Here is a 27,099-nt window from a genome sequence, read left to right on the forward strand (position 1 = left end):
CCTAAAGACTAATTTGCAATGTCGGTTATGTTAACAGACAAAATAATCCTGATTTATTTTTTTTTTATTTTACAACACACAAATACATCATTTTACAATGCAGTTTAAAAAAAAGGGACTTAAAAGCCTCAGAAGGCAAAACCCAACACATACAATCCAGAAGATCCTATACTCCCCTGTCTCTCTGCGATAACCCTTGTGGTTTGTTTCCAGCTCACAGTGAGTGTAGAGGGCTGGAAGTGATTGAGTGTCCTGTTCTCTGCTGGTGCAGAAGAGACGGCAGCTGCAGTGGGCAGCGGCAGGGCTTCACTGGGCAGCTATGGCTGTGTGGGGAAGCAGGGGAGCTGCCTTCTGGCTCCGCTCAGCAGACATGTGCTCCAGACGCTCTGTGTAGAACCCATTGAAGTCCAACCTGAGAGACAAAAGGCAGATAGTTCGTCAGCCTCCTTGCTCACCTGCCCCAAACAGTGGCACGCAGCAAGCTGGATGTGCTGCCCAGGGCCTCCGAGAGCATACAAGTGCTGCAGCACGTTTGTCGGGGTGCTCGCAGGCAGCAAGGGGTTCCCAAAACACAGTGACTGTTTTACAGGGCCATATGAATTTCAGGATGCAGTTTGCTGAAAGGAGGGGGGTCTGAACCAAAGCCATGTATTTCAGCATCTGCCCCGTGCCACACGTGTGCCGTGATGCACTGGAGACGTGTGCCCTGCTCTGGGGGAATGAGCCACTGAAGCCAACAGGAACAGCAGCCCAGCCACAGCAGGATTCTGTGTGTGCTGAAGCACGCTGCTGGGGGAAGCCCCTCACTACAGACCAAGAGGACAGGTATGGGCATCAGGCACCTGCAAGGACTGTATGAGGAAGCGGTGCATTTTACTGAGTGGCCAAGGAGCAACCCTACATGTCATCTGAGGAAAGGCGGGCTTTAATTCATCCCCACCATTACCCTGACTGCAAAAGCAGTAGCTATGTCCTGAAAATGGGACTTTTTCAGGACTAAATTTAGGACTTGTTAGTGTTAGGTCAGAGGTTGGACTAGGTGATCTTGGAGGTCTCTTCCAACCTAGATGATTCCATGATTCTGTGAAAAGACATGCAGGACAGTCTCCTTCCTAAATTATCTCCTTAAACACTGAACTCCTGTATGAGGAGTATAGCATGAAATCTACCAAATTATCTACTGAAACTACTGCGAAATGCAGTTTCCATTACCACCACCTTTTTGTTAAAACAATTATGTTTTAAACAGATTAATGATTGAAGCAAACAACTGGCTGAAAGCTGCTGAGGCAAAGTCACAAGTACTGCTGATACATTTAAATGTCTCTACAAAACAGACAACATCAGCAATATCATAATACTGTGTCTTTAACAATCCAAGTGTCTCAGATGCCACAGAAACACCCAGCTCCACTCCTGCTGTGGCCTTCCTTAGGCAGCTCTCTGCACTATGAAGCCATGTAACACACATGGGGCTCTTCAAAATGTGTGCCCTAGGAACACCAAGTGATAAGAGTGTGAATCACACAAAAGTTACTCTCTTCATTTCTCAAATAAGTTGTTCCAATACTCAATGAATGGGCACAATATTTGAGTTTCATGTTGCTTAACAACCTTGCATAAATGGCAACAAAGTGTTCCTTGACATTTTTTGTGACTGTGGAAAGCAGCCTAAACAGATGGAATTTACTGGTTGCTTTCTCCTGGTTGAAAAGCTTACATCTCTTTTGTCCTTTAAATGATAGAAAAAGGAAATGCAACACCGAGGCAGTCATAATTACTGAATTTTGATTCAAATCTAAGGGCTTATAAGGCCAGGACTCATTTACATCCTTTTCCATTTCAACTCTGTTTTTACAATCAAATTATTTGTGATAACTTTCTTAAGAATTTGCCTGGTGCTTCCTCAAACCCAGCTTACACTTCAGTTTCTTGTTCTGTGACTGGAACTTTTACTCGCTGTTTTTTTCTATCACTTCGTATGTTCTGCTGGTCTTACTCTAAGCTCAGTCATTGCTGTTGCCTCCGAATTTGTGAAGGAAGGATATCTGATGAACACTAGCTGCACTTGATGAGTAAAGTTTTCAGAGTATTTGACATCAAAGACAACCATGTGACAGTTCCCCAGGCTGTAATTCTCCTTCTGACTTGCTGCAGAGTGAAAGAGAGACTTTGGGCATTTTCTGCAGTTGCCAGCTCTTTGCCAGCACTGTTGTTGATGAAGCCAAGACACCTGAGCATCTTCAGCATACTGAAAAGCTGAATTACGTGTGTGCTTCACTGCTTGAAGAAACCCCTCTAGATCTCTGTCTTCTGTTGTTTGATGCTACAAATATGACAGTTGGTCCTCAGTTACTCAGTAAAAATGTACAGGTACTATAAACTGAATAAATATTAATCAGGATTAAGTAAATAAAAGAATTAGAATTATGAATAAAAGGTATCCATTACCTATTTTACATTTTGACAATCATCTTTAACAAATAGTCAATTAGAAACGACCAGTATTTCTTACAAACTCCTCTGTCTCTCTCTCAAGTATGGTATTTTAGATGGTAACCATCTCCATTCTGCTTCTTGGGTTCCTGTTGCCATAGAGTCCAGGACTCAATCCAATAATCTCTACAGACTGAATGAGAGCTAAATGTCAAGTCTGGGCATTCACCGTGGGACTTCCACTTTTTAAAACATTATCTAGCAGCCTGTAGAAATAGAAAGACATTCTCTTGTACGGCCTGCTAACACACAGAACTCCAGCTGAGAAAATAGGGACATCTGCTTTGTAATTCAAGGTCCAGCTGCGTCCAACATCTTGGTGAGGGCTCACATGATCCTAGATGGTCCAAACTGGGGGACTTAACAGCAGTGACAGCCCTGACAGCATAAAGACCCAGTACCCAGTATTTCCTCTGCAACCCTTGAACAGAAATGAGGCATGGAAGTACCTGAGGGCAAAGGCCTCAGACCCTGTTCAGAACAGCTTGTCGCAGCTTAGCTCACCGTCCTCAGAGCAAACTGTCAAGGAAGCGTTTTGTTTTCCCACATCCTGCTGAATCACCATACTTCTCTTTTCTTCAGAAGCAGGAAGTGCTCTTAAAAAACAAGTTCTCATTACTTGAAAGAACTGTCTCCACAGCTTCCATGGCTCAGGAGTTAACCTTCTGACACAGCTAACACTCATGTGTGGTCTGTAAAACACAAAGGAATCTGGTGGAGGGTGACTCCTGGCCTGGACACCAGCGACCCACAGTTGAACAGGATGCACCGGCAATCTCCATGGTGCAGCATCACCAGGAGAAACAGCTTCCATCACCCTGCTGGAAGCATAAGCAGTTGAGAGAAGGGTGGAGAGGCAATGATAAAAGGGGTGAACCTCTGATGCTATGCTAGGAACAGCACTGGAAGGAAGGCAACACCTGAGCTACCACCAAAAAAGACATTAATATAATCTCTGGCGTGACATGTGATAAAGTGTGATGGAAGGCTGCTCCAGGACATCTGCTGTTCCGTGGTGGAAAGAATGGTCAAGCACTTGACATTCTTCTGAATTCCTGAGTAAGCTGAGAACCACCTCCAGCCTTGGGCTGAGCTGGGTGAGGCCACCCATGGGAGGATCTCCACATGTTCTTTACGGGACTCAGGGACTGTGGGCCGTGATGCTTTTCTATTAACAGATCAGGTAACTTGGTCTTCAACAGTGTGTTGGCTGTGCTCAGTGCTGCCTGCAACGGTGTCTAAGAGGCTGGATCACGGAGTTAGCTGCCATTAAGATCTCCTGGATGAAGCATCATAAAAAAGCCAGTCCATTGGAGCTTGTACGGGAAGTGATAAAATAATAACTGTCCTCCCTTACATGATGAACGCAGGGAAGATGACGTAATTTTCTACAGTGGTGTGGGAGCTGGTGGGCTGGATTTCACTTCTGGAAGCACCCATGGTAACAGGAATGACAGATTTTACTCTTCAACCTTGGTCTCAGCTGTATGACCACATCTCAGGCATAGCAACAGATGCCAACACAGGAGGCTGGGGGCCGTGTAAATGTACAGTAGTTGCTGATCAAGAAGTTCTCAGAAGTAAAGGACAACTGGAAGCCCAGTCTCCTCTGGAATACTTCACAAAACAATATCTGAACATGTAGGTACCAGGGATCCTGGACAGGACTGTCAGATATGGCCAGAAAAGGCAAAAGAAAGTTTCAAGAGCCATGGCATGTGGAGGAGACAACAACCTGCATCAAAAAAATCTTCCTGAAGCCTTTACTCTCTCTCTTATTTCAGGTGTGGCACATCTCAACAAAGGTGTAAGAATGAATGTGTCTATTAGGCCTACAAACATACAATGAGCACTTAAGAAGCGTTGGTGTTGAAATATTTTATATTCCTGAAACTCCGAGCCTCTTAAAATTATGCCTCTGTGCAATACTGGAAAAAATAATTTTGTTTGTTTGTTTGTCTGTCTTTAAGTGCCTAACAGTCTGCAAGAAGCATTACTGAAGCGTTAGAGTCTTTGCCCGGTGTGAGGCAGTCAGTATCCAAGAGCTCTTATACGCGTCTCCACCATGGAGACTCTTTGAGTTAATAGATGCCAACTCCTGAGAAACATTTGCCTTCTTCTTCTGTGGTCACGCGCATGCCTCAGCTGAGCATTTCCAATCTGCAGGCTGACCAGTTTCATGAGTGTTTAACTCTTGAAAAACATAGTCCAGCCATAAACATTAAAAACTGTTATCAAAATAGGCATTTCTGATTAAGCTCTTGCATGGTTTTCTCATTTTGGAATATTTATGCTGCATTCAGGAATTAGCTAGCATATTAAGGAAAAAATCTGCCTACTCAATGAGACAATCCCCATGAAAACTAACATTTGTATTAGATTTACTACATTAATAGAAAAAAATAAATCACATAATCCAAATGATTATTTTTAAAGGTATGGGTTGCAAAGCAAAGCAACATTTCTTGTGATTTCAGTGTTATCACTAATGGAGGAGATGCACAGTTATAAACATCAATCATTTCTTCTGGGCTGAACCTGAGTACCACAGGAGGGAAAGTTACTGAGAGAAAACTACTGGCTCACCTGTAGATGATGTTGAGCATGCTATGCTCACAGTCATTGGTGCTGTAAACACTCAGCTTGTCCAACAGGTCCAGCAGATGCGTAGAGAAATTAGTATCAAACTTGTTGATTGTTGCTTCGAAGCCAGATGTCAGGTGGAAGTTGTCAGCATGCTCTGCTAAAAGCTACCAAAACAAAGGATGAGTAGCCTCACATGTGCTGATTCATACTTGCTAAGGAGATGAAACCATTCCCTCCCTTTTTCAAACCTGTTCAAAAATATTGCCATAAAACTTAACAGTCACTCAGGCACCGAAAGAAGATCTCCAAAGCAGTTGCAAGATCCCGGGTAATTAAAAACCTTGTCCTACCTATCTGGGAGAACACCAGAGTAGATCCCAGTAGAGTAAACCTCAAATACATGCTGTTGCTTATTTTCAAGCAGTAGGAAAGGTCAGTAAGAATAAAGGGAGTGTTGCCTAAGCCAGGCTGCAACCTCTGGAGTGCTCTCATTGCCTTGCAGCGTGATGGACTCTAGTGCCTCTGTGCCAGAGAGGGGCTTTCAGCAGGACAGGAGGCAGTCTGCTAACGGCAGAGCATGCCAAACAAATGGCTTAGTAAGCATGCCTCTAGACATGGAATACAGACAACACAAACAGGAATAACAGACAAGAATACAGACAACACAAACACCCCAGATATGAAAGGCTGTCACACTCACAGCTTTTTGGCTTAACTGTCATGAAATGCAAGTCTGGAAATAGGAAAGTTCTTGAGCTGCAAAAAGCCTGCATGTATCCACTGCACATCTGAAAACACAGCTAAGAACTTAAAAACAAGTGCAGTGAATTCTGTGGGAGACAACGTCTTCAAAGCAGACTTTGAGAGCACCATCAGTGCTCCATGCCACCCTCAAAAACGCCCACAATTCTGCAAAGATTCTGCTTTTGGGACCAGTGGTGCTCTGGAAACCAAATGGTCTATCTGCAGGAGACACGAAAGCCACCCTAACCAGGCTGCAGCCCCAGGCAGTATTCATAGAGGAAAAGGCCAAGCTATTCCCCCAGCACCCCACCTTGTTAGTCAGCTTCTTCTTTGCAGTCTCTTCAGCACGCTCCTCCTCTGTTGGTGGGCCCAGCATTGTGCCGTGTTCTAAGGTGAGCCGGTCCATCTCATTATCCAGCTTCATGCTCTGGGTGAACCTCTTGGAAGGACAGAGGGTTGCGGAAACAGTGAGCTCCCGTTTTTTCCACTTTGCAAACCATGAGGTTGACTCAATCCTGCTAGCCCTGATGCTAGCTAATCCCAGTGAAAGCTAACTCTCTGAGATTAAAATTACAAAGTTAATACACAAAACTGACTTAACCCAAAGGAAGCTGGTTTTTTGTTTTGTTTTAAGGCTCCCTGACACGCTGGCTAGAATCTGCCTAAGGAGAACAGTCTTCATGGGTCCTTACAACAGTGTGTTAAAAACTAGAGAGCATCTTAAAACCTACAGAACTTACACATCTAATTCTGCTGCAGAAATGGATGAAGAGAGGTAATAAGGTTCATATGAACCTGATCTCAGTACCAAAATAGAAGAGCACAAAGGCAATTTTGCAGAGGGAGAAGCTATAGAAACCACTTGGAGGAAAAGTCTGAGCCATCAAAGCTCATAAAGCCTGTTGGTGGGTGAAAGAGAAGCTCTTCCATATGTACCAATGACAAGAGGGGTAGAGTTGAAAGAAGGGACTGTCGGGGCTGTCTGGCACCCAAAGCAACTGATGCCAGCATGGTAAAAATGGGGAGGCTGTACATACCTGCATGCAGTTTGTGAACATGACACAGACAGACATCAGCTTGGAGAAGATCTTCAGCAGCTCTGGATTGGTTAGCATGCAGTCCTTCAGGCAGTTATCCAGGAAGCTCGTATGATGGCTCAAGACATCATCAATATTAGAAGCCTATTACAGGACAGAACATTAGTGAAACAAACCAGGACAGCTGTGCTGCACTGGACCAAAGCTCTAGGCCAGCATCCTGCTTCTGACAGTGACCTCTGAGACATGCTCTGGGGCATGTTGAGCTACTTCTCGTGTACCTCACGGAATCAATTGACGATGCCTAGACCTGCTTGTAATCTTTGCACCCAGCATCCTTCTTCCTTTTCCGAAGGTTTCTTTTCTCTGTGTAAAGTGATGTTCAGTAGAACACCACCTTTCCATAGCAGGATGAAGAGTATGTGAGCTGGGAATAGACAGGAGGATGCACGAGAGGAAAGGGATACATGACTAACAAAGCAGAAAGGTTATGCAGAACAGCAGCAGAGTTTGTAGTGTGGTAAGAACAACAGTTCGTCCAACAAAGCGTCTTCAATAAAACACTGAACAGTGGCCTGCAGTAACTGAAATTAGGCAGCTTTTCCCTACATTAAATTTGGTAACTTAAGAATTTTGTCTGTACTTCTCTCAAGCACACACGCTCACCAGTTTCAAGTTCTTCTCAAGAATGTGCCATGTTGGCTCCATCACTTCAAACATCATGTAATACTGGATATTCTGTACAAAATTCAGCATCCGCTGCCGCAGTGTGAAAGCACCAGCAAACCTAGGGGAAAAAATCACACCCACACAACTTAGAACTAGCAAATGCCATGGAGAGCTATCACTAAGCTTGCACAACCAAGTGAAGCAGAGAGCTAACTATTTCTGTCCTAGCAAATTCGCTGCTGCAGTGTGACAGTGATTATAAAGTTAATGGAAAACATCTCTGATTATTTTCCACTTATTTAAATGGCTTTCCCTTAATTTTGAATCTGGACAGTTAATTTGAATATTTGCTCATACTCAGCCATAAATGGACAGTATTAAAGCCATTTTACTGGTGTAGCTATCTAGTGAGACATGCATTTGTTAGCAGGGTAAAATATAACAAGATAAATGGCTCTCGTTTCTTTCTAGCCTATAAATGCTTGCTTGTAAAATGAATACTTAAAAATATTAAATTTAATCAAATCACCTGCCACCAATGGCATTTAATGCAATTTCACCTTTGCAGGCCGTGGCAGAATGGCGGGATTATATACAGGTTCTTTCAATGTTAATTTACACAGACACTGTGATGCCAAACTAAGAACTGACTTCAATAAAGTGGGACAGGCCACCAGAGAGGTGAGGGATACCCACCCTAGGGGTTTTCAGCCACAATGACCTGTCCATTGCTGGTGACAGTCACGCTGTAAACAGGGGGTTGCACTAGAGACCACCACAGGTCTCTTCCACTAACCTCCTCTACAATTTCAGAGGAACCAGAGCTACAGTCATGTTGGCTGAGGTCAGGACCAAGGCAGCTGAGGTCACCTTGTGACAGGAAAGTGCCACTGGCAAGGCAGAAGGGATTGCCTTGCAGTGCTGGCACCTCTCTCGTGCTCCAAACAGGCATCCCCTGCACTTGGTGTGCAGCTCCAAAGACTAAAATCTGCCCTCACAGTTGGAACAAGGTAGAACGATTTTCTAGGAAAACACCCCACCAATTTTACCTTATTGACTTGGTATGACACCAAAATCCCAAACATTAGCCAAGCTATGTGAAGGTCATGAGTCCTTGCATAGTTTCCTGGCTAGAAGTGAAGGATGCTGCTTTTAAACTACTGGGGCCTTAACTAATCTTGCTGATGCTAAAGTAGCGAGCAAGACTATGTCCACAAACGTACTCTGCTGTAACTGCTGGTATATAATGAGCCAACCCTAAAGATCATTGGCTTCCTTTTCTAAACAAAGAGGAACAAGTTCCTTTTCTGTCAACAAAGATGAACAAGTCAAGCAGCACAAAGATTATTGAGCAGACACTTTCAACTGAAACCTAAAATGTTATATTCTGACCTCTCTTAGCCTGTCAGAAATTTGTAATGATCTGTTTCCCGTCAAAATGATCTGCTTCATGTCAAGACATACCTAACTAACATGGAAACAAGGAAAACCAAAGCTTCACAACTGACCCAGCAGGAAAAAAGGCCGTACCACTTAGCTGAATGTAGGGAGAACTGCTTGGCTGTCTTATTGCTTATCCAAACGTTGCACAATTGTCTTTCCACATGTTTGCAATAGAACATGTGTCTGAAAAGCATCTGGTATCTTGTCAGTGCTTTCCTGGAAAGAAAGGAGAAAACCATTCAGATTAAGCCCTCTTCTGATTGTCAGACTAAGTAAGCTATGAAGGCTGAAGCTGCTCAAAGGCAAAGAGACTTTACACAATATGTTCCTTACGCCTTCAGACACACACAGATCTGCACTGAAATAATTCAAACCAAGGAAAAAAATAACATTTGTAATCATCCCAAAGAATTCCTCTCCAAGGAGACCCTCCTCCATACTTCCTACCACAAGGTACATCACCAGACTCCTTTTCCAATTCCCTTGAGCCACCTGTAGGAAGGTCACTCACATACCTACTGGGATGGAGGGCTGAAAGCCTGTAGTTTTATACCCAGTGCACTAAGACTGCAATGACTGCCAAAACAATTCACCAGGATTCTCCAAAAAGATGAAGAAAAACTGTAACCAAGCTACAGGCAGCAATACCATGCCAGCAATGCACTGCTAGAAACAGATGGGGATGCTTATTTATAGCGTCTGGGACTGGATTCAGGTCTGCATTCAGACACTTCCGTGTAGGTGTCTACAGAGCTCCAGTCGACACAGTTTGTGAAACTGCATCATATAGTATTTTCACTCCATAGTTACCATCAAAGTTAATACGCTCGATTTGAGAGAAAGAGAGATAATTTCTAAAGCATCATGTCATTAGGAAAGTCCCGCTGCGTCAACTGATTTTTTTAAAGGAGAAATGAGGGGATAAGCTAATTACTGGCATTTAGCAATCAACATCTGACACCCTTTTCACATAACACTGCCTGTCCCATTTGCCCTGGCTCACAGTAGCATGTCTGCCAGTGTTCCTCCAGGAGAACAGGAGACACATTGCAGAAAAAAATTAAACTTTTGGTTCCTCCTAATTCCATTAAATGCAAAATGGCTTATACAGTAATTCTAGCAACAGACTGTATCCTTCTAGTTTGTAACCAGGGCTACCAGAAAGGACTTTTTTTCTGCCCCTCTACACCTAAGAAATGTTTGACTGGAAACATGGAAACCTTCTAGTGAGAGTTCATTTTCAAATGAAGATCTTCTCAGGGAGATCCTTCAAAAAGCCATGGACAAATGAACACTGGGAAACTGGTCACAAGAAGATCATGGACCAGGCTGAGATTCCATTTAAAATGGAACCTTGATTTTCCAAGTATGTCTTTGGCATAGTCTGTTGAGGCTGTACTGACAATCGATATTCCATAGTCTATAAGTGGAGATCAGCAACCCCACAGCATTTTCTACTGGTTGATTTTTAACGTCAATTTAAAGACATTGACTTTGCAGTATTTTGCTGTTTGCAAATGTGTTTTAACCCCATACAAAAATTTCTGCCTTTTTTCCTCCAGTGGATGAATACTTTACCTGTTTATAATAAGGGACAGAGGCCATTTAACGATGTAGTCAAAGGAAAATGCTTCCAGACCGCTGAGAGTGAGCTCCGTGGGATCTGCACTAATAATGGCCTTTTCCTGTTTTGTTTCTATGGCCAATACCCTCAAGAGCTGCGTAATGAGGTCATGGGGCATCAAGTCAATCTATAAAGAAAGAATGGGAAAAAAAGTGAAGTCAATAGGGTACTCACAACTATTGCGTAGCAAGAGCTATGTGGCAGAACAACTGCATTTTATCCAAGTTGCTCTCAAGACATCAGATCAAACTAGAATACAATGGTGAATGGTTTGATCCGGACAGTGCTACAGCAGACAGCAGAGAGTGCCATTGTAGTGTTTGACCATCAGCATATAACATACTACTATGCCACTAGTTCTACCTTGTCCTCAGCCTCTATCAGGTCAATTCAGATTCCACACTCCCCAAGTGCAGCTTCTGTGACACTTCACATTCTGTAAAATACTACAGCAGAAGCCCTTGACTTTCACCTGAGATGTAGTAATCATTATATGTCAGGGCATCTAATTAGATATTTTCTTGGACTCCAGAGCGGGCATCCAAGCCGAGAACAAGCATGAGACATATGCTACTGCTTCCATCTCATCCTGATGCCACCAAAAGCACCGTCTCTGTGTTCAGACATCAGCAAGAAGATGTGCCCCCTTGCACAGGACAAGTGTTTCCCATTGCTAATGTGGATGAAACAGGACTTAACTCAGAGAAGGTCTGCAGAAATATAGGCATTAATTCCGTTTTCCTTGACTGCACTTTCAGCAGCTTCTTACAGGCACGCTGATTTTCCCAATAGCAAACCTTCTGCTCAGATTCAGTTATCTTCTGCTTACATACATTCTTACCTTTAAATCGTCCTTGAAAGGATCTGTGTTGGCTGTGCTCATTCGCAAGGCTAATTCAAGCAAAGCTTCTAGCCTAGTAGTTATGATGTCATCTACAGGCTTCTTAAGCTCCTCTTCTGTGAGATCCATAAAGTGAACAAAAAAGTCCCCTTGATCCATTAGGAAATAGTGTTTTATAGATCTGCTCAGGAAAATGAGGATAATTGATTACATTTTTAAAAAACAAACTTTTTTACTTGTTTACAGAATACACTGACATAAATAACCCATTTGAAAGCTAGTCTTTCATTCACGTCCCCCTCCTTCCCATCACCTCAGTCAGCATGCTTTTGTGCACTCATATCAGGGTTACTGCTGTTCTTTTTTTCCTGTAAAAATGCACAGTAAGAAAAAAGGTATGCACTACACTGCTAGGCAAAGGATCATACTGCTGCTCTCCTGAAAAACAACCCAGCCTCCACAGAGCCCAGATCCATCCAAGAGGCAGTTGCTAACTCAGGGGAGAATCCTGAACTCTCCTGTCCAAGTATCTGTGCTGACTTTTGAAGTATTCCACGTACTTGTGTTGACTTCTGCTATAGTATGATGCATTAACTTCAATTTTTACATGGCATGAGGGAGAGTCAACTGCAGTGGGCCAGGAGCTTAGAAACAGCTCACAGGAGGGCTGGAGGATGATATTAGCATCTGGCCAAAGATCACACATGATCACTGCCATTTTCACAGTGAAAATGGTACTAGCACAGTCTTAAAATACCGTGGTTACACACGGGGCGTGGGGGTGTGTGTCAGTACTGGGCTAGACAAAGCCACAGCCATCTTGATCTAGTTTTGGTGGTAGCCTTCAAGAAGGAAGTTGGACTAGAGACCCCTAGAAGTCTCTCGCACCCAACATTTCTGTGATTTTATGCCATTTTTTATTATTTTGGGAAAAAACATCTTATTTTTTCAGGTCACCATTTCTAACAGGAGCAGAGCTAATACAATAGTAATATCCCAAGAAAAGAGAACTAACTTTAAAACCTTATTTTCATTACCAGAAACAATCTATTTAACATACATTTAAGAAAATAAATCAAACCTCAGGTGAGCCACCAGCTCTTTCTCCTCCATTAGGAAATCCAGAAGAACTTTGCTAGCATAGTTGTATGCTTTTTCTATTTGTTCCACATACGCTCGCTCTTTTAAAGTATAGATGACCTCTTTAGCCACAGGGCAGGTAACATCACGTCCACATTCTCGCACAACATTCAAGTATTTCCCTGGAATAAAAGAGAAAGAATGACCAATATTCACAACATGGTATGTGCCTCCAAGAAAGAAGCTTCCAAATCACTATCATGAAGCAGAAGATACATTGTGAAATGTTTATATTAAGTTCTACAGAAAGCTGGAAAGGATTTAAATGCCTTTCAAAAGACGATACAGAATTTAAATTAGGCTACTAATACCACGTTTAAGGTGATTCAGAAAAGTTTTTGGTTTTCCAGCGGTGGTAAAACACCTTTGCAGATAGCCAGAAACTTTGAAAATCTGGTGCTGTATTCAGATATAGCTTTTGAGGAGTTTGTACTTGGCAGGGAACAATGGTAACCATTGGGTGGCATGCTTCCTTCAAGTGCCCAAACTAAGACTCAGTGTGTCCAAACCTCAGCCATCTAGCTCCATCTAGCTAGCTGCTAGAAAACTGTACCCATGTAACAGAGGACTAAGACAGAAAGCTCCTCATCCTGCTGTACTCCTTCACACATTTTCTTATTTACATGATTTGGAGTTCCTTTTAATTTCCTCTTTTCAGATTCCTCTGAGAAGTTGCAGCTGGATAACCCCATGAACTGGCAAAGTGTGATGACATTTATTTCATCTTCATGTAAAGAACGGCAATGGTCATCTTAGATTTCTCTTATATCAGAAGCATATCTTTACCTACCTGTGCTTAGTATTTTGTCAGCCATTTTCTGTAAGAATGATGGAATCTGTTGCTGTACAACAGTATATCTTTGATCCCAATACTTGTCATTATAGTCCTCCTGAATCTTCTCCTTCTGCAACTCGTGTTCCTCTACCATGAACTCACTGAACATTTAAAGGAGATGTTTAGAAGCAGGAAGTGGTACAATGAGGATTACTTTTTTGACCTGTAAACTGGTAATATAATCTATCAGAAACAAGGTCTCATGAAGATACGTTCCAACTGAGAACTGAAATTAATCTGTATTTGTAGTAAGAGAAGCATTTTGTGGAGTGTTTGCGCTAATCTGCAATCAATTATCACAGATACAGAATTTTATAGGGCTCAGAAACCAAGCCTAAATGTTATTTGGCTGTTAGTGTACAAGTGAGGAAGCTGGCCTTTGCTTTCTCACCATCAGGAAGGCATTCTCTTTAGCTATTTTAGTTTCTTCCCTGTTAGGATTCTGAAAACGTGGGGAACAGAAGTGTTGCATAAACTATTAAGAACAGAAAAATGCTTTAAATGATTCTACAAGACAAGAAACTATAAATAGTGCTGTTAACTTGCATCAGATTATCATATTAGTGGACTACATTAACACAGATTCAGTGAGTTATCACACTTGCGCCTTATGAGAACAGCGTTCAGCCCTGTCCTGAAGGGGATGAGGATGTGGAAGGAGAACACTTCAAGTGGGACAAGCATGGTAGGGTGGAATTTGACTGGATTACATATTTGAACTATTGTGCTATTGAATTTGGAAATAATTTCATTGAATTTGGACAAATAAAACAAGTGAGCATGCCCCTGACTGTTTAACTATTGAATCAAATAGGAAATGTAGTTAAACACACTCCAGTAGCTCCCCTTCCAGGCAATGTTGCCTTGGGTACCCACTGCTGCTCAGTCTGGGCACTTAGGCTATGCAGACTCTATAAAACAGAGGGACGGGTACACTAGAAAATGTAAAAACCAGAGACTGAAACAATATTTCTTAACTTTTTGATTTCATTTTCATTCCTCAGCTGTTCTTTACCTGTATGGATCATTAATGATGCCTCGATATATCCACTTTTCCAGAATTTCAAAATAAGGCACACTGGCTGCCTTGGTTAAATACAGACACAGTTCCTGGGCCTGGCTGTCTCCCGTGTAGTTGAAAGTCTTATCATGGAGTAAGCTCAGGGTTGATCCTCCCATACACTCACCTTTATCCACAGAAGTAGCTAAAATTAAAAATTATAGGTGTGAGACACAAGGCTATTCATTTAAACACACAAATTATCTGCACAAGCTATGCTGACAGACATAATGACTTTAGTAGTTGATTAGCCGACATCAACAGTTCTCCTAGTCAGCAGTAGACTCCTCCTGTACATCTGTGAAGATGCAAGGCTATTCCACCATGCAGCCATAAGCCTATAGCCTGAAACACGCTGAAATAAAATCCCAAATGATCCACCTTACAAACAAGCAATAATGAAAGGCAGTTCTCCAGACAAGAAGAACTGAACTCAGGCAGACACAAAGCATCTGATGGCTCAAAGTCCAAAAGGCTTCTGTGCTGAACATATACAGAGATCTTTCTTTCCAGACACTAATGAAAGAATCCTACACTTCAGTGACTTGCTTGTGAAACCTCTAATCTCAAAAGTACATCCATTCTCCAACATAACTGAGCTAGTCACACATACAGCTTGAAACACCTGATTTTGGGTAGGCTGATGGTAAAATTTATACTTTGCATAGCAAAAGGGATGTAAGGGACAGAGGAAGAGGAATACAGTACTGTCATGAATTTTGGATTGAAGTGAACCTTAATGTAGATGGCTAACTGTTGTGTTCCAGAAACCTGAAAATTTCAGGAAACATGAATACCAGGAGGGATGATCCAGCTTCGGATTCTACGTAAAACAGATTTTTATGTCCAGATAAATCCTCTGGGCTGAGTAGACAGAAATATAAAAGTATTCTTATGCCAGAGAGTTTAATTTAATCAAAATTATTGAGGAAACAATACAATGAAGTAAGAAATGGAAGGTATTAAAATGGTATTAATGAAAGCGCTGCAATTCATTCCTGTAGGAAAGATTATCTGCCTGGTGGTATTCCTGTGAGATGTGCAAGCAACACATGTTCTCAAATGGGTTGCAACCGTGCCTCATCACTCAGCACACTAGTGTAATTCTGAGGTATCCAGAGAGGGCCTGTTCTGCCATTCCACTATGCATGGTGCAGGAGATGGCCACTGCTGATGCAGCACCTCTTGACATAATGATACATGCCCTGTCTGTACTGTTACTCTGTACAGTTTTCAGAAGCCCCTGTCATGCACCTGTCAAAACAATGACTGTATTTTTTGAAACTTACCAAGTGAAGCAAGAATCTCTAGAGTCCTCATTGTGGGCTGGATATAAAACCAGAGTTTCTGCAGTGACAGAAGTCCCTGTCTCTGAAGATGTTCCAGCTGTGTAATTAGTATCATGTATTCCTTGATCAGAGTACGCATAGCAGCAGCCAGAGCATGATTTACCTGTCCATACTCAAAGGAAGACTTCTCCTCTATAAACCTGTAAAATGCAAAATAGAAACTCCTGGGTAGACAAGGCAATTTCCATCATTTTCAAGAACTCTAACTTCAGGAGGCTATGCTAACACGAGCAGACCATGTGTTGCAAAGCATACCAGTCTTCAGCTGGAGTTTCAGGTTTCACATTTGCTCTGTGTCCCCCTGCCTACTTCTCATTACCAAGTTTCTTAGTACAGAGAGCGGTGGGAAAATGTTTCCTCTCAAACTGCAGGGGATCTAGAATTCAGAGTAAAACCACTATAAAAAGTGAGAGCCAGCATTTTCAAGGTGATTGCCTTTGTATAAGAAACAGATTAGAAGACAGGAAAAGATCTCAAAAGGAAGCAGTATCATGGACCCAGACACTGGGGAAAATATTGTTGCTAGCTTCTGACTCTACATGCCACAGCAGGGATTCACCTCATCAGACTTAGACGGCTTCATATATGTTAGTGTGGTGGTTTTACTCGGGTGGGCAGCCGAACTCCACCACAACTGCTCTCTCACCTCCTCTCCTCAAGAAGAAGAGGGGAAGAAGAAAGTATACTGGAAAGGAAAAAAAAACAACTCATGAGCTGAGATAAAGATGATTTAATTAAAGGGAAAAGAAAGACGGGGAAAAAAAAACAAGCAAAGGCTGTGCAGAAGCACACAGAGAGAAAAGAAATTACTCTCTACTTCCCATCAATGAGCAATGTTCAGCCACGTCCTGAGAAGCAGGACCTCAATAAGTGTAGCGGTTGTTTGGGAGGACAGACATTTTCATAACGAGAGCCCCCCTTCCCCTTTCCCACCTTTTATTGCTGAGTGTGGCACCATATGGTATGGAATATCCCTTCGGCTGGTTTAGGTCAGCTGCCCTAGTGATGTCCTCTCCCCACGTCTTGCCCACCCACAGCCTGCTGGCTCTTGGGGGCGGTTGGAGGGAGTCCTGATGCTGTGCCAGTGTTATGCAGCAATAGACAAAACGCTGGTGTGATACCAGTGCTGTTCTAGCTACACGTGCAGAGCACAGCACCGTGTGGGCTGCTGCAGGGAATGTTAACTCCATCTCAGCCAGACCCAGCACAGTTAGTGGACAAAGAGAGATGCTTCCAAATACAAGTCACATCAAGGAGTTGGGTAAAAGAGACTAGATAAATCGCTTCCTTAAAGTGTTTCTTTCTCTTTTCTGACCTTTTAGGGACATCGAATCAAATACAGACATCCACACTACAAACGTCTGCTGTCAGTGAGGTGTACCTTATACTAAGGCCTTTCAAAAATTACTTAAGGTAGCTACCAGAAACCAGGCAGCAGTAGGCTGTGTCTCCTGCTCAGCAGCAGACACAAAGGTTGTCTTAGTCCTGGATGCCCAGAGGAGATCAAAAGGCAGGAAGCAAAGAGAAATCCATAGCAGAGCAGGAAGAGACAAGCAATAATAAGATGACACATCCCATTTTTCCTTTGTCTGAATGCACCAAGACAGTGTTTGGATACAGCAAAGGTGAGGTGAATGTAAAAGTGAACATGCAGCACAGAGGAAAAGTCAGAAAAAAAGAAATGCGGTCAAAACCATTTCAAATAAGGTGTCGATCTTATTTTATATCCCCAAAGGTTTAAATTTAGCTTGGAAGTCACCATCTGCAAAATGACAGACTCTATATTCCACATCTTGATGCTCAAAGGAGAACATCCTCCTCTGAGAGGAAATGTCAGTTCTGTACCTGGTGACAGCAGAGTAACTTGCTGCTACGGGAAGAATCCTGGTCACCAGCTCTTTGATGGACAAGTCCAAGTTTGGATCAACCGAAAATGTTCGGTTCTGCCTGCCTACGAGAGGCTGTGCTGTGATGTATCTTCCATCCACACCAATCAAAACATATAGCAAGTCCTCCACAATCACGGATTCTTGAGAGGCTAATGGCAAAGTACCTGTTTTCAAAGAGAAGACAAAAAAGCACACAATCAGAACATGCCATAGTACTACTTTATCATTCATATCATTTTGATTGAAGACCTGAAGCTTAAAAGGAAGACATACTACCATACAAAGAGAACAAAGATCACACAAAGCTGAACCAAGATACAAAGAAATACAACAGAATTAGGGCCAGCTCCAAAATCTTCTACCTTGCTTTCCAGGAAAAAAGAATCCTTTGGTCATTTATACTCAAAGTAAACCAGGCAGACAAGGCTAACATCTGACATCTGTGACGAAGAAAACATCACTCACACTGCTGATCCTTTCACTGAAATGGGCTCAGTTATACTGGATCTGAGGAGTTCTAGTCTTGCTGACAATTCCCCCTACTTCCCCTCACTGAAATATTCAAATATACAGTTTAAATATAGACACAAAGAAATGCTAACTCAGCAAAAGCTGCAGGTGAACCAGAAGTTGCAGGGTCTCTGAATGGTGCAATCAACTACAACCTACAAAGAAGTATAGAGGACTCAACCTGAAATGTAACATATCAGAGGACTGGATCAGAGTGGCTACAGCACTCACTACAGCAAACCTTATCTCATGAAGCTAGATAATAGTCCCTCTCAGTTTGTAGGACTGTATGTGCTGGTGCAGCATTTGACAGTCACTCAGCAGTGATTACTGGGCACTATGGAATTTGCTAATCCCTGGAAAAAAAACATTTAACTGAAGATATGACTGAGAGTCTCAGTCATGTATGATTCAAAAGCCTCAAATAAAAGCATGTAAAATGTATGCATCAGGCATGCTTAAAACTCCCATGCAGCTAAAAGAACCATTTGACAACAGGGAAACACTCAGCCCTGCTATTCAAATCAGCATCTCAGAGAAAGAAGAAAGACAGAAGATCTATGTGCAGCAAAACCATACTGGCCTTTTCCAAACTTTGACAGAACAAATGGTTCTGAGCTTGCTAGGAACATACCCTTAAAGGACATCCCAAGAGGACCCAGCAGAAACCCAATGGTGGATTTATTTATGTATCATTATTTAGGGGCACCTCCAGGAATGAGCCTACTGTTGTCACGTTCCACACAGTCAAAATTCACATCAGAAAGAAACTACAGGTTTCCTACAGGAGTTCTATACACAGCTCTGCTTAAAGCTATAACACAAGAGGGTAAGATTGGTCCCTTGCAGCTCTGGCTAGAAACGAGAGCAAATTGGGCAGGTTGTTACAGTCTTACTGGAGAGGAGATTGAGCTGGATGGATTAATGAAGGCTCCCTTGACAGGTACAACTACAGAATTTACAGCTGAAAATAGAGATATGATTCTGCTACAGTAGTATTTTATGGAAGCTGTGACTCAAGAGAAAAAGGACTGGGAAAATGCTAAACAGATTAGATTGTGTGGTTTAACAATGGGGATGGAATTCAGCACAGGAGAAGCACTGAAGAAAGTAAGTTTGTTAGTGGTGGGGTTTGTTTGTTTGTTTGTTTGCTTTTGGTTTTTTTTTAGAACTCTGGTCTTCATCGGCAGAGTCCAAGGAGCCATGTTTTGCTTTCATTCTGAGTGTGATGAAATCTGAATGGCACTTCTGAATGGAACATAATATGTTAAGGTAACTTTCCCTGTGTATCACATACCTATAGGTACCGTTGTGTCAGTGCTTAAACTGGTGCCAATTAAGAAGTCGCCAATAAGTGCAGGTCTCTCATATACCCAGGATGGAAATACTGGAACAGGCTGACCTGAATTCTTCTTGTTTTGCTTATCTCGGAGCACTTTTCGTGTAAGCTCAAGAGGCTGTTGAGAAAAGAGAGAGGGAGAGAGAGAAGGAAAAAGAGAGATCTTCAGAAGTGCAAGAAATTTTGAATTTTAAGCAGAAATTCACTGAAGCTGCTACCTTGAGAACAGAAAATAGAATAACTGATGTTACAGTAGCACAGCACAGGATTTGGTCTGTCAGTACCATCTAGTCTATTGGTCTCAGTGCTGCAGAGATGATTTTTTATACAGTTGGCCTCCTTTTTATTGGAGGATACATCAAATAATGCCTTGCTGTATGCCTCCCCACCAGCCTCGGTGCTACGGCACAGATATGGGAGCAGAATGGGGACATGCACAAGCACCAGGAATCTTATTAGTTTGCAAAGTGCACCACATAAAAGCCAGCAAACTACTTGCAGAAGCTGTAAGCAGTAACATCTTATTCAAGGAGCACTTGCAGACAGGTAAATGAACACTTCTGAACTCAGTTTCTGCAGAGTGCCCAGTGAGCAGCTGCATCTGAAATGCAATCCCAATAATCCACTGGTGGAAAATAATGGTGTTTTTACTCTGAATCAGAGTCAGTGAAGGAATTGAGCTCTTAAAAATGTCAAAAGTTTTCATCCCCAGCTCTGGATATCTGTCAGTAAAATAAATGGAGTGAAAGATTAATTCTCAGCGGTAGGGGCCTGCACGACATGTAACCTACATGAACATTTACACCCACAAGTGCACAAACATGGGGGACATGCTTATAAAAGCCATTTCATAAGCTCTACAAACACTTATGTGAAATGGGATATGCACAGGGTCATTTTATTTTCTTCTCGTAGAAGGTCTCAGAGGACAGTGGAATGTGGGAAGGAAGCGAGCAAACATGAGCTTTGCATCTTAAAGAACAGTGTTTTTATGTGTGAATTAGAGTTGGACTTGATGATCCGTATGGGTCCCTTCCAACTCGGGATATTCTACGATTCTGTGATTCCGTGATTCTAATTCATTCACCCTGGGGCTGACCCCAACCCTTCCCCACATTCTAAGAGCTGCTCAATGTGAGGTCTTAAAATCCTTCGAACAAGAATCAGCCATGGGACTGCTCCCCTAGACAACACCAGTTCTGCTGGTGTTTGCTGCAGCCTCAGTCCTGGCATAACCCTGGTGCAACGTCCTCAGACCCGAGAGGCACAAGATTCATAGCCTTGCAGAACATCCTATCTGCCTGGGAGCCTCTCTGCAGTGACAGCTGTGCCTCTGGATTTCTCTGTCATCTCTACAACAGCTCACAGAGCGCCTCTGAACAGAAGAGGTCTTCTCCGGCAAGCTTTAACTCAGAGGTATTGGATTTAGGGGAAAAAAAAAAAAAAAGTTTGACTCCTGGATTAAGCTGGAATTCCGGAACACCAGGAAGAAAGACAGATGAGGTCCAAACATTCCCACAAATATTCTCAGGATAGTAAGATTTGACAGGAGACCTTTTTTCCCCACAGAGGAGCAGCAGCCATAGGCTAGGCCAGCAGGGAGATGCAGGATCTCACTCCTGGAGGGACAAAACAACACCCACCCTCACTTAGTGCAGGTGACAGTTCCGTGAGAGGGCTGCTGAGATATTTCTGCTATGCGAGTTGATACGGTCACAATGACCCAATGACCCTGAGCGTCAGACCTTTTATGAGAGTTTCATCAGCTCTGTAAGCCTGAAGAAAGCATAAACGGAGCAGCAGGGAGGTATAAATCTTTTCAACTGGCTTACATTGCCATTTCAATTCCTTTGGTTGTGGAGTCATATCCGTGCCTCAAAGGAAAAGCATGCATGGGAAACCAACTTGTAATTGAACTATACATCCTAGAGAACACTGCTTACTCTTCTCTCCTCTTACAGCAAGTCCACACATAAATCCTATTAAAAACATCAGTTATCTTACTGGAAATTTGTCTTTCCTTCATGATCTAAATCAACCGCTTGACTCGAAACATCTGTGGATTTGGATGAGTCAAACAGTCTGTGGAGACATGCATTTCACAAATATCTGTGGAACAAGACCAGCTTCATCACTGCCTGACAGAGGACGGGGGGTCTGCAGTCCCCATCATCACATGCACTCAAAGCCCTTAAAGCTGAGAGACCCTGTAGGCATCCCTAAACACTGAACATGGGGAGTCCCCCTACAGAGCGAGCACTTGAGTATTCACACCCCATCAACACGAACAGACAACACACACAATACAGACACAGCGATGCCTCCACAGACCTCAGGCAAAGAGCTGCTGTGGCACAGACTGCAGACTGAAAAGACCCTGGCACGTGTTTTCTGAGTGTTCACAAGCAGGCCTACATCTCAGAAACATTCAGAGCCTATAGGTTTGTCCCTTGATAGATTTTATTGAATAGTCAGCCAGAAGGCAAAACAGAAACAAAACCAAAACTCTGAGGAGAATGGGAATCACAAAATTTTAAATGGAAGAATTTGCACATATTGTCCAGTTACTCACTACAGACCTCTGAGCCCCCATTCTTCTTCTCCTTCTCCCCACATATCATCTTTGCTTCTGTCCAAATAACTGTCCATACTGTTGCTCCTATGCCTTCTGCAGCCAAAATGCCTAAGCATAGCTAGGAAATGGTTATTTCTGTAACTGATTATAGGAAAAATGATGTTTGGATTTAAGTAATAATCATACCTTTGAACTTTCTGGTCTACTGATAATGAAACATTCGCCTATCTGTTTTCTAAGCTTGTGTCTTACAATGATACCATTTACTTTTACAGTTGTTTCATTTGTTTGTTTGTTTTTTCCCTTTTTCTCTTTGACTGGGATCAATTTGAAGCATGTATTACAGGAAGACTCATTCAAATAGCTCAGCAGAAAGAATGGCTGTGCCCACTTGTGGAATGATTATGTGAGGCATTGCACCCATGTATCTGGGAGAGTAGAATTTTCAGCAAGGATGGGACAAGTCATAAAGGCTGCTGGGCTCCTGAGTAAGCGCTACTACAGGCAGAAAAGGAAATGCCTGCACAGGTTAAAGAGGTGGTTTGAAGTGGGAAAGTGAAATTATATTGATCCCAGCCACTAAGGACTGCTGTGGCCTAAAATCAACTCAGCTTTACTGACTTAAATAGAAAAGGCCACTTTTATGAAGAACAACACGAAGATTTAATATAATTTGACTAACACATCTTGAGAGAGAATTTATATATCTGCATGGATAGGAACATTTTTAATTCCACTAAACGATAAAAGTTAAGAAACAGCACAGCTACATGCAAGCAGTAGGGAAAGATCTGTGCCCAAGGCTAGGGAAGAGACTAGGCTAGTACCTGCTGTACACTGGAGTTGGCTGTGACACTGCCTAGCTGCTTGCGTAGCTCCTCAAGCTCCTGTAGAGATATCTTGGAAGTAGATGAGGAAATGGAAAAATTTGTGCTGCCACTGGCTGCTGCATTTGCTGCGAGTTCCGCTCTTTCTTTAGCATTTTGTTGCAAATACTGGAGTGTCTGTACATACACAAAAAAAGAAGAGATTTTGTGAATACAGGTCAACACGTAATAAAGTAAAAAACATCTGACCATAAGATGGTTATGCTGCATCAGACCACGGGTCTTCACATCCCAGTATCATGTCTTAAAGTGGTCTACGTCAAGAGGAGCATAATTCTCAGCAGTGCTTTAATGTAAATGCTAGAACTGGTTATATTTAACAGAAAATGCTAGAACCGGTTGTGTTCTGTTGATTTCAATGCATTTCACTTAACATTATCATCAGAAAGCGTGTGCACTTAAAACCACTGCATTGCTACTACTTCTGAATACTTACAACAAACTCATTCTAACACAGAAACAAACCTCTTTATCTTCTGTGAGCTTTGACAGTAGATATACTAAAGAATCTAGATGCCTTGTGTTTTTAGACTTCAGCTCATCGTACTTCTTTAAAAAATCTTCAGGTGTTCGAGAAAATTCTGCTATTTTAACCTGCAAAACACCACATTAATATTAAATGTTTAACAGACATCATCATCACAGCATTCAAGGGAGGAGCATTATGCAAGGGTGGAGACAAGGCATAGGCTGCTGCTGGCTCCAAAGTACTTCAGGGAATAGGCTTTGGACTGAATGATATAGCATTGGCTTCCTACTAATAATTACAACAGAAGTGTGGGAGGGTCCTAGCACTTCAGGTGATGGCCATGGTACTGCAGGAGTGAAAAGATTAAGGAAAGCACAAGCTCTGTAGCAGAACTGACTTTGCACATGCACAGTCTGCAGCAATACAGTTTTGTATCAGCAGCTTTATTAAGGCATTTGGCTCTGATGAAGCATCATCTGGATACCAGGTCCTCTTTGGGGGCTTCACTAACAAGAGATATATGAACAAAAAGGATTGAACCCAGAGCAGGGGCACGGAGATGGCAGGGCATGTTGCCCATCGCTCACAGAGGGGCTGCAGACTTTGCCATGAGAGGAACAGCAAAAGCACAGGAGGCACTGACACAAACTGCAGCAAAGAAAGCCCAAGCTGTCCCTGGGGTCCTTCACTGAGAGAGCAGTGCTGCCCTGGGATGTGGCCTAGGGAAACGGAGGAATCCGTAAGGTTATTCAAAATACAGCTAAGCAATCTGCTGTGGCTGAGACGTTGGCCCTGCTATGAGCAAAGGGTTGGGCTACGGATCTCCAGCAGTGCCGCCTCCTCCTCCTCCTCTAACCTTTCCACATTTCAATGAACTATAGCTGTAACATAAACGATGCGTAAGACTGGAGTACAATGGCCATGCAAGTATGCCTGGTCATGACAGTGTCAGGCTTTAAATCCCTGATACCGTGGGTGGGCACTCAGAAAGAAAGTCAGATATTGTTCAGACAATCACATTTCATACGATTACTATTTTTCATTTGTTTTATTTCTCCAGAGAACAACCCCTCTAATTACAGTTTGAAACAACCATCACAGGTACAAAATAAGCTCCTTTTAATTTTTCTCCCAGTGTTAACAAACCTCAGATTCTTTCACCGGTCCCTGGAAGATGCAAGGATGTTTTACCTTTTTCCTGATGAAATCTTTTCTACTCTAAGTTCAAAATCAAGACTCCAGATGAGATTATACACAAAGAAATCACACTGAAGAGAGTTTATGCCAAGTTTCTTCATAAGATGCCTTGTCTTCTTGGAGCCAGCAGCTTATAGAATCACAGAATCATTAAGGCTGGAAAAGACCTCCAAAATCATCTGGTCCAACCATCCCCCTACCACCAATGTCACCGACTAAACCATGTCCCTGGGCACCACGTCCAACCATTCCTTAAACACCCCCAGGGACAGTGACTCCACCACCTCCCTGGGCAACCCGTCCCAATGCATAATCACTCTCTCTGAGAAGAAATGTCTCCTCATTCCCAACCTGAACCTCCTCTGGCGCAACTTGAGGCCATTCCCTCTAGTCCTATCACTAGTTATCTGTGAGAAGAGGCTGACCCCCAGCTCCCCACAGCTTCCTTTCAGGTAGCTGCAGAGAGCAATGAGGTCTCCCCTGAGCCTCCTCTTCTCCAGACTAAACAACCCCAGTGCCCTCAGCCGCTCCTCACAGGCCTTGTGTGCCGGGCCCTGCACCAGCTTCATAGCCCTTCTCTGGACACACTCCAGGGCCTCGATGGCCTTCTTGTAGTGAGGGGCCCAAAGCTGAACACAGTACTCGAGGTGCGGCCTCACCAGAGCAGAGTACAGGAGGACGATCACCTCCCTGGTCCTGCTGGCTGCACTAGTCCTGACACAAGCCAGGATGCCGTTGGCCTTCTTGGCCACCTGGGCACACTGCTGGCTCATGTTCGGGCGAGCATCGACCAACACCCCCAGGTCCTTTTCCTCTGCACAGCTTTCCAGCCACCCTGCCCCAAGCCTGTAGTGTGGCATGGGGTTGTTGTGACCGAAGTGCAGAAGCCGGCACTTAGCCGTGTTGAACATCATCCCCTTGGCCTCTGCCCATCGACCCATCCTGTCCAGGTCCCTCTGCAGGGCCTTCCTACCCTCTGGCAGACCAACACTTCCCCCCAACTTGGTGTCATCTGCAAACTTACTGAGGGTGCACACAATTCCCCCATCCAAGTCATCAGTAAAGATATTAAAGAGGAAGGGCCCCAACACCGACCACTGGAGAACACCACTGGTGACCGGTCACCAGCTGGATTTCACTCCATTCACCACCACTCTTCAGGCCCAGCCGTCTAGCCAGTTTTTAGCCCAGCAAAGAGTGTACTTGTCCAAGCCATGGGCTGCCATCTTCTCCAGGAGAATACTGTGGGAGACCGTGTCACTTTTAGCAGCAATTGCAAAGGAAGAGCAATGCTTCAGGAGGTCTGCCCGCGAGACTTTACACACATCTCAGCCGTGACTACAGCACACCGTTTACCTTAGCACTGTGTGCAGAGACAGTGGTGGTAACATACGGCGTGCGGTTCTTCTGTAGAAGATCGATGTACACTTCGGCTCCTTCCCCTCCATGAACACGCAGCAGGCTGAGCAGCTCGTTGACATCGTGGTGGATGCGGAACTCGCTCATATTCCTGCCCGAGGTTACAAACTGCATGGTGCACAGAAAGGAAGGCAGTGAGATATTATTTCGCTTCTACATATGAAAACGTAACCACACAAGCAACATTTCCTAAGTTTATTATGAGCCCGCAGGGTACGCAGGGACGTTTAACTGGAACGAAGAAATACGTGTAAGGGGAAAAAACAAGCAAAACTGCAACTCCGCGTCTGGCCTGGTTTAACTCTGCTCACTGTAGATGCGGGTGAGCCAGCAGAGGACTCTTCATGGTGGAAGTGACACTAGCTGCCAAGTTACTGCCTCTTTACGAGAAGAGCTGGCGTGCTGAGCAACACGCTGCAGACACAGCCAAAACCGCCTATGCCCCCACTGCTTCTGGAGTTACTCAGCGGCAGCTCTTCCACGCTGAAGGGTCTTTACCTTCTACTGCCCTTTATTACGAAGGGATGGACGCAAAATTAACCGCCAAAGTCTGCGGTTACGACGGCCACAAGTAAAAGCGCAGGGCAGCGCCACCAGCGAGGGGTCCCACACCGCAAGCCTGACGCGCGCCGAGCATCGGCCGCACGGGCGCGCTTCTGGCTTGCCAAAAAAAAAGAGGAAAAGGAAAGAGGAAAAGGAAAGAGGAAGAGGAAAAAAAAAAAGAAAGGAAAAGAACCGTTTGGGGCGGCTGCCCGAAGGCCCCAGCGCGAGGCTCCGCCCGGCGAGGAACCCGCGCGCGGTGGGTCTCCGCCCCGGGGCCAGCCCCGAGCGGCGGCTCCGCTCCCTCCCGGCCGCCGCCGCCGTGCCCCCTCCCGCCCCGCCGTGCCCCGTCCTCACCCCGCGGCTCCGAGCGGCTCCCCCTGCCCCAGCCCCGGCCCCGGCCCCGGCCCCGGCCCGCCGCCGGACCCCGCCCGGAAGCCCCCGCCGCCT

General features: G+C 43.8%; 2 protein-coding genes across 3 annotated transcripts in view; one reads left to right on the forward strand and one right to left on the reverse strand.

Moving 5' to 3' along the window:
* CHUK (component of inhibitor of nuclear factor kappa B kinase complex) overlaps positions 1-17,378 on the forward strand; it is an 88,320-nt gene extending 70,942 nt beyond the window's left edge. Inside the window, exon 21 of the mRNA XM_067000639.1 lies at positions 17,368-17,378. The gene's annotated coding sequence lies outside the window, so the exon portion shown is untranslated. The remainder of the gene's footprint in view (positions 1-17,367) is intronic.
* Positions 47-27,097, reverse strand: TUBGCP2 (tubulin gamma complex component 2). 2 transcript variants are annotated; one of them, XM_067000637.1, is made up of 18 exons: positions 27,007-27,097; positions 26,047-26,217; positions 23,490-23,618; positions 22,965-23,141; positions 19,521-19,680; positions 17,670-17,877; positions 15,765-15,964; positions 14,431-14,620; positions 13,371-13,516; positions 12,522-12,702; positions 11,441-11,621; positions 10,554-10,726; positions 9,063-9,191; positions 7,530-7,650; positions 6,864-7,007; positions 6,137-6,265; positions 5,083-5,246; positions 47-412 (listed from the first exon to the last, which is right to left on the reverse strand). In XM_067000637.1, the coding sequence occupies exons 2-18, from the start codon at positions 26,194-26,196 to the stop codon at positions 307-309; spliced, it is 2,688 nt and encodes an 895-aa protein (XP_066856738.1). In that variant the 5' UTR covers positions 26,197-26,217; positions 27,007-27,097; the 3' UTR covers positions 47-306. The 2 variants fall into 2 exon arrangements, with proteins under 2 accessions (XP_066856738.1, XP_013027203.1); XM_013171749.3 differs by lacking the exon at positions 27,007-27,097 and adding an exon at positions 26,608-26,855.
* Positions 27,098-27,099: the final 2 nt, after the last annotated feature.

This window comes from Anser cygnoides, chromosome 7, assembly GCF_040182565.1.
Source record: "Anser cygnoides isolate HZ-2024a breed goose chromosome 7, Taihu_goose_T2T_genome, whole genome shotgun sequence".
In the NCBI taxonomy this organism is placed as follows: Eukaryota; Metazoa; Chordata; class Aves; order Anseriformes; family Anatidae; genus Anser; species Anser cygnoides.